Source organism: Bolinopsis microptera, chromosome 7, assembly GCF_026151205.1.
Source record: "Bolinopsis microptera isolate Bmic1 chromosome 7, MBARI_Bmic_1.0, whole genome shotgun sequence".
In the NCBI taxonomy this organism is placed as follows: Eukaryota; Metazoa; Ctenophora; class Tentaculata; order Lobata; family Bolinopsidae; genus Bolinopsis; species Bolinopsis microptera.
Genome location: NC_087078.1, coordinates 607,713 through 625,424, shown reverse-complemented (window position 1 = coordinate 625,424; position 17,712 = coordinate 607,713). Strand labels below are relative to the sequence as shown.

The 17,712-nt window shown below is 45.9% G+C and overlaps 2 protein-coding genes across 2 annotated transcripts in view; both read left to right on the top strand.

Annotated features, from left to right (window-relative positions):
• LOC134817806 (uncharacterized) overlaps window positions 1–11,278 on the top strand; it is a 50,799-nt gene extending 39,521 nt beyond the window's left edge. Inside the window, exons 11-13 of the mRNA XM_063827143.1 lie at window positions 9,845–10,063; window positions 10,304–10,378; window positions 10,718–11,278. Coding sequence (XP_063683213.1) covers window positions 9,845–10,063; window positions 10,304–10,378; window positions 10,718–10,834 — 411 coding nt within the window. The 3' untranslated portion in view covers window positions 10,835–11,278. The remainder of the gene's footprint in view (window positions 1–9,844; window positions 10,064–10,303; window positions 10,379–10,717) is intronic.
• Window positions 11,279–15,625: 4,347 nt separating this feature from the next.
• LOC134817826 (CCR4-NOT transcription complex subunit 3-like) lies at window positions 15,626–17,694 on the top strand. Its single transcript, XM_063827166.1, has one exon. It carries the CDS (start codon window positions 15,651–15,653, stop codon window positions 17,400–17,402), a length of 1,752 nt encoding a protein of 583 aa, XP_063683236.1. The 5' UTR covers window positions 15,626–15,650; the 3' UTR covers window positions 17,403–17,694.
• Window positions 17,695–17,712: the final 18 nt, after the last annotated feature.

The following is a 17,712-nucleotide window of genomic DNA, read 5'->3' as shown; positions in this document are numbered from 1 at the left end:
CCCTGCTCTCCACACTAACACACTTCACCCTCAGAACGTTACAGAGGAGCTCTCTACCCTGCTCTCCACACTAACACACTTCACCCTCAGAACGTTACAGAGGAGCTCTCTACCCTGCTCTCCACACTAACACACTTCACCCTCAGAACGTTACAGAGGAGCTCTCTACCCTCCTCTCCACACTAACACACTTCACCCTCAGAACGTTACAGAGGAGCTCTCTACCCTCCTCTCCACACTAACACACTTCACCCTCAGAACGTTACAGAGGAGCTCTCTACCCTGCTCTCCACACTAACACACTTCACCCTCAGAACGTTACAGAGGAGCTCTCTACCCTGCTCTCCACACTAACACACTTCACCCTCAGAACGTTACAGAGGAGCTCTCTACCCTCCTCTCCACACTAACACACTTCACCCTCAGAACGTTACAGAGGAGCTCTCTACCCTGCTCTCCACACTAACACACTTCACCCTCAGAACGTTACAGAGGAGCTCTCTACCCTCCTCTCCACACTAACACACTTCACCCTCAGAACGTTACAGAGGAGCTCTCTACCCTGCTCTCCACACTAACACACTTCACCCTCAGAACGTTACAGAGGAGCTCTCTACCCTGCCTCTCCACACTAACACACTTCACCCTCAGAACGTTACAGAGGAGCTCTCTACCCTGCTCTCCACACTAACACACTTCACCCTCAGAACGTTACAGAGGAGCTCTCTACCCTGCTCTCCACACTAACACACTTCACCCTCAGAACGTTACAGAGGAGCTCTCTACCCTCCTCTCCACACTAACACACTTCACCCTCAGAACGTTACAGAGGAGCTCTCTACCCTCCTCTCCACACTAACACACTTCACCCTCAGAACGTTACAGAGGAGCTCTCTACCCTGCTCTCCACACTAACACACTTCACCCTCAGAACGTTACAGAGGAGCTCTCTACCCTGCTCTCCACACTAACACACTTCACCCTCAGAACGTTACAGAGGAGCTCTCTACCCTCCTCTCCACACTAACACACTTCACCCTCAGAACGTTACAGAGGAGCTCTCTACCCTGCTCTCCACACTAACACACTTCACCCTCAGAACGTTACAGAGGAGCTCTCTACCCTCCTCTCCACACTAACACACTTCACCCTCAGAACGTTACAGAGGAGCTCTCTACCCTGCTCTCCACACTAACACACTTCACCCTCAGAACGTTACAGAGGAGCTCTCTACCCTCCTCTCCACACTAACACACTTCACCCTCAGAACGTTACAGAGGAGCTCTCTACCCTGCTCTCCACACTAACACACTTCACCCTCAGAACGTTACAGAGGAGCTCTCTACCCTGCTCTCCACACTAACACACTTCACCCTCAGAACGTTACAGAGGAGCTCTCTACCCTGCTCTCCACACTAACACACTTCACCCTCAGAACGTTACAGAGGAGCTCTCTACCCTCCTCTCCACACTAACACACTTCACCCTCAGAACGTTACAGAGGAGCTCTCTACCCTGCTCTCCACACTAACACACTTCACCCTCAGAACGTTACAGAGGAGCTCTCTACCCTGCTCTCCACACTAACACACTTCACCCTCAGAACGTTACAGAGGAGCTCTCTACCCTGCTCTCCACACTAACACACTTCACCCTCAGAACGTTACAGAGGAGCTCTCTACCCTGCTCTCCACACTAACACACTTCACCCTCAGAACGTTACAGAGGAGCTCTCTACCCTGCTCTCCACACTAACACACTTCACCCTCAGAACGTTACAGAGGAGCTCTCTACCCTGCTCTCCACACTAACACACTTCACCCTCAGAACGTTACAGAGGAGCTCTCTACCCTGCTCTCCACACTAACACACTTCACCCTCAGAACGTTACAGAGGAGCTCTCTACCCTGCTCTCCACACTAACACACTTCACCCTCAGAACGTTACAGAGGAGCTCTCTACCCTGCTCTCCACACTAACACACTTCACCCTCAGAACGTTACAGAGGAGCTCTCTACCCTGCTCTCCACACTAACACACTTCACCCTCAGAACGTTACAGAGGAGCTCTCTACCCTGCTCTCCACACTAACACACTTCACCCTCAGAACGTTACAGAGGAGCTCTCTACCCTCCTCTCCACACTAACACACTTCACCCTCAGAACGTTACAGAGGAGCTCTCTACCCTCTCTCCACACTAACACACTTCACCCTCAGAACGTTACAGAGGAGCTCTCTACCCTGCTCTCCACACTAACACACTTCACCCTCAGAACGTTACAGAGGAGCTCTCTACCCTCCTCTCCACACTAACACACTTCACCCTCAGAACGTTACAGAGGAGCTCTCTACCCTGCTCTCCACACTAACACACTTCACCCTCAGAACGTTACAGAGGAGCTCTCTACCCTGCTCTCCACACTAACACACTTCACCCTCAGAACGTTACAGAGGAGCTCTCTACCCTGCTCTCCACACTAACACACTTCACCCTCAGAACGTTACAGAGGAGCTCTCTACCCTCCTCTCCACACTAACACACTTCACCCTCAGAACGTTACAGAGGAGCTCTCTACCCTGCTCTCCACACTAACACACTTCACCCTCAGAACGTTACAGAGGAGCTCTCTACCCTGCTCTCCACACTAACACACTTCACCCTCAGAACGTTACAGAGGAGCTCTCTACCCTCCTCTCCACACTAACACACTTCACCCTCAGAACGTTACAGAGGAGCTCTCTACCCTCCTCTCCACACTAACACACTTCACCCTCAGAACGTTACAGAGGAGCTCTCTACCCTGCTCTCCACACTAACACACTTCACCCTCAGAACGTTACAGAGGAGCTCTCTACCCTGCTCTCCACACTAACACACTTCACCCTCAGAACGTTACAGAGGAGCTCTCTACCCTGCTCTCCACACTAACACACTTCACCCTCAGAACGTTACAGAGGAGCTCTCTACCCTGCTCTCCACACTAACACACTTCACCCTCAGAACGTTACAGAGGAGCTCTCTACCCTGCTCTCCACACTAACACACTTCACCCTCAGAACGTTACAGAGGAGCTCTCTACCCTGCTCTCCACACTAACACACTTCACCCTCAGAACGTTACAGAGGAGCTCTCTACCCTCCTCTCCACACTAACACACTTCACCCTCAGAACGTTACAGAGGAGCTCTCTACCCTGCTCTCCACACTAACACACTTCACCCTCAGAACGTTACAGAGGAGCTCTCTACCCTGCTCTCCACACTAACACACTTCACCCTCAGAACGTTACAGAGGAGCTCTCTACCCTGCTCTCCACACTAACACACTTCACCCTCAGAACGTTACAGAGGAGCTCTCTACCCTGCTCTCCACACTAACACACTTCACCCTCAGAACGTTACAGAGGAGCTCTCTACCCTGCTCTCCACACTAACACACTTCACCCTCAGAACGTTACAGAGGAGCTCTCTACCCTCCTCTCCACACTAACACACTTCACCCTCAGAACGTTACAGAGGAGCTCTCTACCCTGCTCTCCACACTAACACACTTCACCCTCAGAACGTTACAGAGGAGCTCTCTACCCTGCTCTCCACACTAACACACTTCACCCTCAGAACGTTACAGAGGAGCTCTCTACCCTCCTCTCCACACTAACACACTTCACCCTCAGAACGTTACAGAGGAGCTCTCTACCCTGCTCTCCACACTAACACACTTCACCCTCAGAACGTTACAGAGGAGCTCTCTACCCTCCTCTCCACACTAACACACTTCACCCTCAGAACGTTACAGAGGAGCTCTCTACCCTGCTCTCCACACTAACACACTTCACCCTCAGAACGTTACAGAGGAGCTCTCTACCCTGCTCTCCACACTAACACACTTCACCCTCAGAACGTTACAGAGGAGCTCTCTACCCTGCTCTCCACACTAACACACTTCACCCTCAGAACGTTACAGAGGAGCTCTCTACCCTGCTCTCCACACTAACACACTTCACCCTCAGAACGTTACAGAGGAGCTCTCTACCCTGCTCTCCACACTAACACACTTCACCCTCAGAACGTTACAGAGGAGCTCTCTACCCTCCTCTCCACACTAACACACTTCACCCTCAGAACGTTACAGAGGAGCTCTCTACCCTCCTCTCCACACTAACACACTTCACCCTCAGAACGTTACAGAGGAGCTCTCTACCCTGCTCTCCACACTAACACACTTCACCCTCAGAACGTTACAGAGGAGCTCTCTACCCTGCTCTCCACACTAACACACTTCACCCTCAGAACGTTACAGAGGAGCTCTCTACCCTGCTCTCCACACTAACACACTTCACCCTCAGAACGTTACAGAGGAGCTCTCTACCCTGCTCTCCACACTAACACACTTCACCCTCAGAACGTTACAGAGGAGCTCTCTACCCTGCTCTCCACACTAACACACTTCACCCTCAGAACGTTACAGAGGAGCTCTCTACCCTCCTCTCCACACTAACACACTTCACCCTCAGAACGTTACAGAGGAGCTCTCTACCCTCCTCTCCACACTAACACACTTCACCCTCAGAACGTTACAGAGGAGCTCTCTACCCTGCTCTCCACACTAACACACTTCACCCTCAGAACGTTACAGAGGAGCTCTCTACCCTGCTCTCCACACTAACACACTTCACCCTCAGAACGTTACAGAGGAGCTCTCTACCCTGCTCTCCACACTAACACACTTCACCCTCAGAACGTTACAGAGGAGCTCTCTACCCTCCTCTCCACACTAACACACTTCACCCTCAGAACGTTACAGAGGAGCTCTCTACCCTGCTCTCCACACTAACACACTTCACCCTCAGAACGTTACAGAGGAGCTCTCTACCCTCCTCTCCACACTAACACACTTCACCCTCAGAACGTTACAGAGGAGCTCTCTACCCTGCTCTCCACACTAACACACTTCACCCTCAGAACGTTACAGAGGAGCTCTCTACCCTGCTCTCCACACTAACACACTTCACCCTCAGAACGTTACAGAGGAGCTCTCTACCCTGCTCTCCACACTAACACACTTCACCCTCAGAACGTTACAGAGGAGCTCTCTACCCTCCTCTCCACACTAACACACTTCACCCTCAGAACGTTACAGAGGAGCTCTCTACCCTCCTCTCCACACTAACACACTTCACCCTCAGAACGTTACAGAGGAGCTCTCTACCCTGCTCTCCACACTAACACACTTCACCCTCAGAACGTTACAGAGGAGCTCTCTACCCTGCTCTCCACACTAACACACTTCACCCTCAGAACGTTACAGAGGAGCTCTCTACCCTGCTCTCCACACTAACACACTTCACCCTCAGAACGTTACAGAGGAGCTCTCTACCCTCCTCTCCACACTAACACACTTCACCCTCAGAACGTTACAGAGGAGCTCTCTACCCTGCTCTCCACACTAACACACTTCACCCTCAGAACGTTACAGAGGAGCTCTCTACCCTGCCTCTCCACACTAACACACTTCACCCTCAGAACGTTACAGAGGAGCTCTCTACCCTGCTCTCCACACTAACACACTTCACCCTCAGAACGTTACAGAGGAGCTCTCTACCCTCCTCTCCACACTAACACACTTCACCCTCAGAACGTTACAGAGGAGCTCTCTACCCTGCTCTCCACACTAACACACTTCACCCTCAGAACGTTACAGAGGAGCTCTCTACCCTCCTCTCCACACTAACACACTTCACCCTCAGAACGTTACAGAGGAGCTCTCTACCCTCCTCTCCACACTAACACACTTCACCCTCAGAACGTTACAGAGGAGCTCTCTACCCTGCTCTCCACACTAACACACTTCACCCTCAGAACGTTACAGAGGAGCTCTCTACCCTGCTCTCCACACTAACACACTTCACCCTCAGAACGTTACAGAGGAGCTCTCTACCCTGCTCTCCACACTAACACACTTCACCCTCAGAACGTTACAGAGGAGCTCTCTACCCTGCTCTCCACACTAACACACTTCACCCTCAGAACGTTACAGAGGAGCTCTCTACCCTGCTCTCCACACTAACACACTTCACCCTCAGAACGTTACAGAGGAGCTCTCTACCCTCCTCTCCACACTAACACACTTCACCCTCAGAACGTTACAGAGGAGCTCTCTACCCTGCTCTCCACACTAACACACTTCACCCTCAGAACGTTACAGAGGAGCTCTCTACCCTGCTCTCCACACTAACACACTTCACCCTCAGAACGTTACAGAGGAGCTCTCTACCCTCCTCTCCACACTAACACACTTCACCCTCAGAACGTTACAGAGGAGCTCTCTACCCTCCTCTCCACACTAACACACTTCACCCTCAGAACGTTACAGAGGAGCTCTCTACCCTCCTCTCCACACTAACACACTTCACCCTCAGAACGTTACAGAGGAGCTCTCTACCCTGCTCTCCACACTAACACACTTCACCCTCAGAACGTTACAGAGGAGCTCTCTACCCTGCCTCTCCACACTAACACACTTCACCCTCAGAACGTTACAGAGGAGCTCTCTACCCTGCTCTCCACACTAACACACTTCACCCTCAGAACGTTACAGAGGAGCTCTCTACCCTGCTCTCCACACTAACACACTTCACCCTCAGAACGTTACAGAGGAGCTCTCTACCCTGCTCTCCACACTAACACACTTCACCCTCAGAACGTTACAGAGGAGCTCTCTACCCTCCTCTCCACACTAACACACTTCACCCTCAGAACGTTACAGAGGAGCTCTCTACCCTCCTCTCCACACTAACACACTTCACCCTCAGAACGTTACAGAGGAGCTCTCTACCCTGCTCTCCACACTAACACACTTCACCCTCAGAACGTTACAGAGGAGCTCTCTACCCTGCTCTCCACACTAACACACTTCACCCTCAGAACGTTACAGAGGAGCTCTCTACCCTGCTCTCCACACTAACACACTTCACCCTCAGAACGTTACAGAGGAGCTCTCTACCCTGCTCTCCACACTAACACACTTCACCCTCAGAACGTTACAGAGGAGCTCTCTACCCTGCTCTCCACACTAACACACTTCACCCTCAGAACGTTACAGAGGAGCTCTCTACCCTGCTCTCCACACTAACACACTTCACCCTCAGAACGTTACAGAGGAGCTCTCTACCCTGCTCTCCACACTAACACACTTCACCCTCAGAACGTTACAGAGGAGCTCTCTACCCTGCTCTCCACACTAACACACTTCACCCTCAGAACGTTACAGAGGAGCTCTCTACCCTGCTCTCCACACTAACACACTTCACCCTCAGAACGTTACAGAGGAGCTCTCTACCCTCCTCTCCACACTAACACACTTCACCCTCAGAACGTTACAGAGGAGCTCTCTACCCTGCTCTCCACACTAACACACTTCACCCTCAGAACGTTACAGAGGAGCTCTCTACCCTGCTCTCCACACTAACACACTTCACCCTCAGAACGTTACAGAGGAGCTCTCTACCCTGCTCTCCACACTAACACACTTCACCCTCAGAACGTTACAGAGGAGCTCTCTACCCTGCTCTCCACACTAACACACTTCACCCTCAGAACGTTACAGAGGAGCTCTCTACCCTGCTCTCCACACTAACACACTTCACCCTCAGAACGTTACAGAGGAGCTCTCTACCCTGCTCTCCACACTAACACACTTCACCCTCAGAACGTTACAGAGGAGCTCTCTACCCTGCTCTCCACACTAACACACTTCACCCTCAGAACGTTACAGAGGAGCTCTCTACCCTGCTCTCCACACTAACACACTTCACCCTCAGAACGTTACAGAGGAGCTCTCTACCCTCCTCTCCACACTAACACACTTCACCCTCAGAACGTTACAGAGGAGCTCTCTACCCTGCTCTCCACACTAACACACTTCACCCTCAGAACGTTACAGAGGAGCTCTCTACCCTGCTCTCCACACTAACACACTTCACCCTCAGAACGTTACAGAGGAGCTCTCTACCCTCCTCTCCACACTAACACACTTCACCCTCAGAACGTTACAGAGGAGCTCTCTACCCTCCTCTCCACACTAACACACTTCACCCTCAGAACGTTACAGAGGAGCTCTCTACCCTGCTCTCCACACTAACACACTTCACCCTCAGAACGTTACAGAGGAGCTCTCTACCCTGCTCTCCACACTAACACACTTCACCCTCAGAACGTTACAGAGGAGCTCTCTACCCTGCTCTCCACACTAACACACTTCACCCTCAGAACGTTACAGAGGAGCTCTCTACCCTGCTCTCCACACTAACACACTTCACCCTCAGAACGTTACAGAGGAGCTCTCTACCCTGCTCTCCACACTAACACACTTCACCCTCAGAACGTTACAGAGGAGCTCTCTACCCTGCTCTCCACACTAACACACTTCACCCTCAGAACGTTACAGAGGAGCTCTCTACCCTCCTCTCCACACTAACACACTTCACCCTCAGAACGTTACAGAGGAGCTCTCTACCCTCCTCTCCACACTAACACACTTCACCCTCAGAACGTTACAGAGGAGCTCTCTACCCTGCTCTCCACACTAACACACTTCACCCTCAGAACGTTACAGAGGAGCTCTCTACCCTCCTCTCCACACTAACACACTTCACCCTCAGAACGTTACAGAGGAGCTCTCTACCCTGCCTCTCCACACTAACACACTTCACCCTCAGAACGTTACAGAGGAGCTCTCTACCCTGCCTCTCCACACTAACACACTTCACCCTCAGAACGTTACAGAGGAGCTCTCTACCCTGCCTCTCCACACTAACACACTTCACCCTCAGAACGTTACAGAGGAGCTCTCTACCCTGCTCTCCACACTAACACACTTCACCCTCAGAACGTTACAGAGGAGCTCTCTACCCTGCCTCTCCACACTAACACACTTCACCCTCAGAACGTTACAGAGGAGCTCTCTACCCTCCTCTCCACACTAACACACTTCACCCTCAGAACGTTACAGAGGAGCTCTCTACCCTGCTCTCCACACTAACACACTTCACCCTCAGAACGTTACAGAGGAGCTCTCTACCCTGCTCTCCACACTAACACACTTCACCCTCAGAACGTTACAGAGGAGCTCTCTACCCTCCTCTCCACACTAACACACTTCACCCTCAGAACGTTACAGAGGAGCTCTCTACCCTGCTCTCCACACTAACACACTTCACCCTCAGAACGTTACAGAGGAGCTCTCTACCCTCCTCTCCACACTAACACACTTCACCCTCAGAACGTTACAGAGGAGCTCTCTACCCTCCTCTCCACACTAACACACTTCACCCTCAGAACGTTACAGAGGAGCTCTCTACCCTGCTCTCCACACTAACACACTTCACCCTCAGAACGTTACAGAGGAGCTCTCTACCCTCCTCTCCACACTAACACACTTCACCCTCAGAACGTTACAGAGGAGCTCTCTACCCTGCCTCTCCACACTAACACACTTCACCCTCAGAACGTTACAGAGGAGCTCTCTACCCTGCCTCTCCACACTAACACACTTCACCCTCAGAACGTTACAGAGGAGCTCTCTACCCTGCCTCTCCACACTAACACACTTCACCCTCAGAACGTTACAGAGGAGCTCTCTACCCTGCTCTCCACACTAACACACTTCACCCTCAGAACGTTACAGAGGAGCTCTCTACCCTGCCTCTCCACACTAACACACTTCACCCTCAGAACGTTACAGAGGAGCTCTCTACCCTCCTCTCCACACTAACACACTTCACCCTCAGAACGTTACAGAGGAGCTCTCTACCCTGCTCTCCACACTAACACACTTCACCCTCAGAACGTTACAGAGGAGCTCTCTACCCTGCTCTCCACACTAACACACTTCACCCTGCCCTGTCCGTCCCACATAGTACAGTTTGTAATGACACCCCGCTTCCTGGAGGGGGCAGCTAACTACGACGCCAGGGTGACACCTGGTGATGATGGGTGTTTGGAAGTGATTGTTAGTGAGGAGTACAGGAACGTTTTCACTTCGCTTCTCATCGCGCGTGTCCAGGTGGGTGATTACTTTTTAAGGTGTTTACTTATTAGTTTTAGCAGAATTTAATAAGATTTGCAGCAGCATTTCTGCCAATGCTGGCGTAACTTGTTGATTTATTGAGTTGTATGGGTGGTTTTAGAATTAAGATATTTAATTTTATGTTCAGTTGAAAACGACTTATAGCAAAACGAGTCTTATTTAGCAGCTTTGCGAATGTGCTGTTTTAAGATAAGAGTTAACTGGTTTCCTTAACAGGCAGTCGAAGAGACAGTCGTGACTCAAGATATACCTTGTTCACAAGATGTCAACTGGGACAGACTCAGCAAACAGGTTTTTTACTTGATTGACGATTCCAACCCTTTCTCTGGTCCGACATCTACTTCCAAGTGAAGCAAGCACGTCGAAGCGGCAACGTCCTCCGACCTTTTTTATCTATCAGTATTTCATCGTTTGATATTGTTTATAGAATTATGAATGCCTAAATTTTTGTCGTTTTGAATGAAACTAATCGTAATTTATTAAAAACTTCGCAGCAAATGCAAATGCTTCTTATCTGTATTTTCTCCAACTAACATCACTTAACTTTGGGCTCAATTTGGAACAAATATTTTACGAGCATCACCCATGCTTAGTTTCACTTTATAAATTATTAGTTCCTCTTTCTTTCAGTTTGACGCTCACGTTACGATCAAAGAGAATAGTATCTCAGTAACAGCATCACCTGACAAAGTTAAAGAAGTGGGATTCTTTCTTAAGCAGCGGGAGAAACACATTAGATCTCAGTAACAGCATCACCTGACAAAGTTAAAGAAGTGGGCTTCTTTCTTAAGCAGCGGGAAAAACACATCAGATTGTTATAACCAAATTATGTTAACAGTTTAAATGACATTAAGTGTAATGGACTCTGGTGTGAATCATAATATTGCGAATGGCTGGCTTAGTTTGAGGGTCATTTGGATGTTGGAAGCTTGCGTTTACTTCCAGTTTATAGGCGTCAGCGATCAACATGTTGATTGCGATGCATTACCAATACCAGGCCGCGCCGCGCGTCATTACCATTTAGAATGCTTCTCTGGTTCGGTTGCGATAACTATAAGCATTCTATGATGCGCGGTGCAGCCCAGTAGTGCATCCGCTACAACTTAATTACCAGGTGTTGTTGAAATGAATAATGTTGTAAATATTCGATTATAATTACAACACTGGATGGGCTTTGTCCTAAAAATTCAATCGTAAAATTGTCTATGATCTTCCTAGTTCACCCAATTGCCATGGTTAAAAAAGGTTTCCATTTTCGTCAGTCTCATAATCCAAATGAAGCTAACAGTAACATTAATTGCATTTACAGTTTTATATACTATCCCAGATCAAGGAGATGCTCTCAATTTAGTCATTAGTAACATTTATAATTCATTGTTTTCTATATAAATCTAAGTGCTAAGATCATGTGTTATTTTTATGAATCCCCTCCAGTTTTACTGGGCCGCGCTCAGCCTGTCATTCCGCATAATCTCTATTCGGAGTTTAGAACATGATAGGTCCCCAGGTAACTCCAGTTCTCACAGATATACCGGCCGAGAGAGGTGTTGCTAAACCAGCACACGAAAAGGTGTGTAAAATCTCAATATGTCTATAGTTATACCATGCTTGATTCTGCACTTGCTCTATCCATAGCCTGTCGCTTGTTAACGGGTGATACTCGTAAAATATCTGTTCCATATATTGGACCGTCGACGAGTCCAACTCGGCGCGCGTCCTGGTAGGTTGTAAACCTACAAAAAGAAGTTCAAAGTTACCGCATGCATGGCAATTCGTGTTACTGGGCCGCGCTCAGCCTGTCATTCCACCTAATCTCTATTCGTTTATATATGTTTAGCCTGAGGTGAGTGAGGTCCCCAGGTAAAATTTGTGGAGTGTGTTTTCGGTGGAGATACATATAAGTAGAACCTAAGCTAGGCCATAAGCACGAATCTCTTGAAAACTAAAACATAACTCCCCTTCCTAAAATTAAACAAATTGAATGATTTTACTGTAACGAAGATGTAATTAGATCGAACGCAGAAATACATATACAAATACGCGAGATACATATACAAATACTTTGAAATTCGCGCAGGCGTTCGATCTAATTCCTGATCCTAGATCGAACCGGTTCGATTTAATTTCGGCGTTCGATCTAATTACATCTTGGTGACAGTTAGAGGATTAGCCAGTAAAATTTCAAGAGTTCACATAGCCATGTGTATATGCGTACTGTGCGACGCGCTTGTTTCACAACCTTCGGCGGTCGCGCGCTACTGTAACATGTAAGCGAGAGGGCTCTGCTTAGAGCAATTTCTAGAGCATAACGCGCAGTTTTGCTTAACGGATGCTACTCGTCTAAATTTCTTCGAAGTAGCGTGCGCCGCTTTCTTCTCGAACTTGCCCGATGGCAAGTGCTACGAAGTAGCGCGCGCCGGGCCAGACCATTAACAATGGTCAAAGTTTTGCTAGTACTGTAGTAGTAAAGTTGTTTCAAATTTCCCTCATTCAAACGACGATTTGGCGTCCCCCTCCGCACAGCAGGGTCGGCGGGGGCCTTTGTTACGCCACTACATACGAGGTTTCGCATTAGCTGCCACAACCTTTACATTGAGAGGGGTCGTTACGAAACCCTTTGTATCACGTGGTGATCCCCACTGTCGTTTCACTATAGTAGTGAGTTTCTACGATACAGGGGAGCCGCGCACTCGTGCGCGGCGGGTCATACAACGTATGACAAAACCCCCCTAGTACCAAGAAAACATCGATGGTACAGTTTCTGCTTTTTCAGCAAAGGGCTTAAGCCTATGAGGACGAAATTTATGTTTTAATTGACTGTTTACTCTGCTCTTGATTTAACGGGTGATACTCGTAAAATATCTGTTCCATATATTGGACCGTTGACGAGTCCAACTCGGCGCGCGTCCTGGTAGGTTGTAAATCTACAACTCTTGACCATTGTTAATGATCTGGCCCGGCGCGGCGCGCGCTACTTCGAAAAAATTTAGACGAGTAACATCTATCAACTTTACTCCTCAAGTTAAAGAAATATTTAACTACCATCCCAAAAAAATTACTGACCTAGCCGGTTTGCTACAAGCGTGCTAAATCACTCTACAGTCGATCTTCGAGATTGTTCTAAAAGGGCCCCCAAAAGTTGAAACCAACTGCAATCGATGTATTTTCGGACGCTGATTTCGAATCACCCCCACGACATAGAGTTAAAATGCTCCCCTGACGAGATATTGGCGAAAAACTGTCTCGATCAAGTGATATGACCGTATAAGGAAGTTACTCTAATTTCTCGTTAGGGTTAGGGTTTCAGCATATGCTTTTGTTAAGGATTGGGTTAGAGTTAGGGTTGGGATCAGACTAGAGGGTTAGGGTTTTGAATAGTCGTTCAGGGCGAGCTAGAGAACGGGTTGAAAAAATCACGTGACAGTCGAGTGTAGAGTGATTAATCATCATCCGGTTTGCTATCCGATAAAACTCTAGACCCTACAAAATTTACTACCACAGCAAGAGCAATCCATTCAATTCTCAATGTGAACGAACAATTTACAGCCTACTATTATTAGAGCCCAGATTTTCACTCAAATACTGGCCAATGCATAATGCTATAGGACCTCAAAATAAGATCGAACTCTACAAATCCGATCTATTCATAGAAAAATAGTATTATAAAACCAAAAACATTAGAACATGGAACATTTACACCAATAGTCCTATCAATTTTGTATATTCTTAAAGGTTTGATTTTATATAGGGTCATTGCTATATTATGTGTATATTGTTTGAATAATTTTATAAAATAGTCCTATCAACAACATAACAGGTGGAATGGGAAAAGAAGCAAATGCTTTTTTTCAAAAAGCTCGCTGACAGAAAATCAGGACAAAGATACAGTGAGGCAATGACATTTATCAGGAAAAAGAATAAGATTTTACTTATTGAGAACACTAATTATAGCTCTTAGAGGAGAAAGAGGGATAAAAAGTGGTAGCGCTGTTAAAATATCAGAACTAGAAATAAATTTAGAGCTAGGCTACTTCTACTATTTAAAGGGTTTTTATGTTTTATAAAATTTACTTGGGCACGTTCTCAGAAGCGGTGATGACACTCCCGCCTTCTTATCTTTCAGATTTGCATGTTTAGGATGTTTTGACTACAAAGGAATGAGGGGCAGACCTCGTTCAAATTTATTTGATTTATTATTAAAAGACATTATGACAAAGAAAATTATTGTGATTGTAAATAAAAGATTTAGTTTTAGTAATTTCAACGATTTAGTGTACAAAGCTCATGATAGACGTTTATGGAGAAGCTATGGGTGAGTCGAGACTACTCGGCCACTCGATTTTATGATTTAATTTCTATTATCTTGTGTTTGCTGTATATAGTTGATTAATAATAATAATAAAATTTACTAAGATTTTTTTATTGAATTTTATATTGAATTTTTATATAGGGTCAGTGCTATATTATGTGTATATTTTTTGAATTTTTCTCTTTTGTTCAATTACAAAACATTTCTAGCTTGTTTATTTGGTATTGTAACTATATTCCCAAGTTATTTAACGTGATTTCCGGGATGAATAGCTGACGTAAATTCGTGGCGCTAACCTTGAACACCAAAATCAACATGCATGGGGTTGTTCACATGTCATACAAAAGTTACTTTTGCTGTTTGTCACCAAAAAGAGATATACAACAAATATGAAGACAAACTGTTTTTTTAGCACGGCTGCAGTTAACTCATAGTAAGGTTATTGCTGTTACAAACATATATGGATTTCAAATCCACCCTATATATCACCCTTGTGACACCTTCAAAAGTTAGATTTAGGGCATACAACACATACTTTATTCGCTGCAATGTACGTACAGTTAGTTTGACACAGTTAGAATATGGTTAGTTCCAAATAATGAAGTTTAATGATTTATACCTCATAAGTCATTGAATTTAGTGCTGGTATATTCGGCCAATTCTTCAGTTTTTGATATCCCATGAAATAATTTAATTAAAGTTTTCGTTGGCAACTTCCTCATTATTTAGCCCAGTAACTCAAATCAAAACATAATGATACATTTAAAGATCATCAAAAATGTTCATAAAAATATTTTTTAATTTCATAAATCAGACATTTCAAACTAGGAGGACAAACCATTGTAAAACAATTGTGTATTGCAGGGTTAATTTATATTAAGACCATCAAATATGCTGACATTACTAGTATTGATTGTTTTTTGCAATTAAATGACTGTTTGCTATCATAAATATGACACGATTGAATGAAAATCGATGAACTATATCCCTCAGAATAATCAGCCCTTAAAATTCTCTCAGAATTTTCCAAACGATTCTTCATTCCCAAATGATTGCTGTTCGCTGTTTGCATTGATTATATATTAAAACAAAGACTTGAGTCGAAGAAAATTAACATTGCAATGCAATGCACAATTTTCTGGCTTGGGTTATTTTCAGCACATCCTGTAGATCCAAGCTTGTTTGAAATTGTGTTTTTTGTTATTTGTTAATAATAAAGCTTGTTTCAGAGAGTTTGATGTAAGTCGTAAGACAATGGCTGATAAGCGCAAACTTCTTGGTGACATTGATAGATGTCACAAAAAGGTTGCTGAAGGTGTTGAATCTTTCAAGGAGACTTGGAAAAAGCTTCAGCAAGCATGTAATCCCAATCAGAAGGAAAAATATGAACAAGATCTCAAGAAGGAAATAAAGAAGTTGCAAAGGCTACGAGATCAGATAAAAACTTGGTGTGCATCAAATGAGGTTAAGGACAAAAGGCCGCTTTTAGAAGACAGAAAACTTATAGAAACTCAGATGGAAACGTTCAAAATTGTTGAAAGAGACTCCAAAACTAAGGCATACTCTAAAGAGGCATTAGGATTACCTGCAAAGATAGATCCTGCTGAAAAAGAAAAGTATGAGTTACGGGAGTGGTTGAATAAGACAATTGAATCTTTAAACATTGAAACAGACAAACTGGAGGCAGATGTTGAAACCATTCATGCTCATAATAGGAAAGGTAAAAGTAAAGATAAGCAACAGGAAAAGCTGGATGAACTTCAGGAATTTATCGCTAAGCACAGGTGGCATATTGTCCGTCTTGAAGCATTGCTTCGAATGTTGGATAACGACAATATTGAGGTCGATGATGTGAAAGGGATCCAGGAAGATGTTGACTTCTATCTGACAGATTATAAAGAACCTGATTACGTTGACAATGAATACCTGTACACTGATATTGTTGATCCAGACATCTTGAACAGTTCATTACTAACAGACAATAGGTTAACATCAAATCACTCTGATGATGAGCTTGACGAGGATGAAGAGAGTAACATGGATGATAGTTTTTCTCAAGTTTCCCACGAGTCCTCACAACACAACAACGATTTCAGTGAGATACCACCCACCAGTCCCACCACCAAGGCTGCTATTAAAGCAAAGACTATTGTTCCTCCAGCTCCACCAGCAGCTGCAGTAGCTGCACCAAGATCACGCCACCCAACACCTAACTCCAGTACCCCAAGTGTTACCACCCCTCCTGCAAGTATAGCACCCCAACCAGTTCTGGTCAAACCTCCTCAACCCAAAACCCCACCAAACAATTTAATTTCACCACCAGTTTTCTCTTCAGCTCCTCCAAGTTCGACGACAAGTTCACTGTACACGAACCATCATGTACCGAGCACTGAATCTGTTAGATCACCACCATCAGTCCCAACACCTGCCCCCTCCAGCACCCCTTCAGAAAACATTCAGAGTACAGAAGAAGATTTAAACCAAGAAGCATTTGTGTTGGATCCTATTTTGGGTGTCAGTCCTCTGGGACCTCTTCCCCTGACAACAGAAAGAGCCATGCAAATGGAAATGTTAGAAGCAGCTGCTGGCAATCTCCCCCAGCCTAACGACTCTAATAGAGTGAGATCGTTAAACCTGATAAATTCATTCCCAAATTTCCCAGCTCAGATCCCTCCTCATCACTACCATAGCTATGACCCAAAACACAACTTCGACTCCTTTGAGTACTTCAAAAATTTGGTTCCTGACACCCTGTTTTTCATATTTTACTTCTACGAGGGCACGAGAGCTCAGTACTACGCTGCCAAGGCTCTGAAAGAGCAGCACTGGAGGTTCCACAAAAAGATCAAAATGTGGTTTCAGAGGTATGAAGAGCCCAAAGAGATTGTAGAGTCTCACGAGACTGGGACTTACGTGTATTTCGACATCGATCTCTGGCAGCAGAGAACAAAAGAAGACTTCAAATTTGAGTACAAATGGTTGGAAGAGAACAACCTGGACGAATGAACCAAATTGTAAACAATTTTGTACTTTTCCTGTAATCTAAGATTGGTGGTGATTTAATTTTAATAAACTGACATGAACTGCGCTTGCTTTGGTGAAATGAGAGTTAATATATTATTTTCCCAAGTGTTTGAAATTTATATTCATCCGTTTGTTGAAGACGATTCTCTGTGAGAATAGTCTGCTGGAAATATATAATTTTATTTTTAGACTTTCGGTATTATTTGATGTTGATTTAAGTTAAAATTGTTTATGTGAGCTTCATCACAACCAGTTTTACATATGAAATAACATACCTTGAGTTATTTGATTT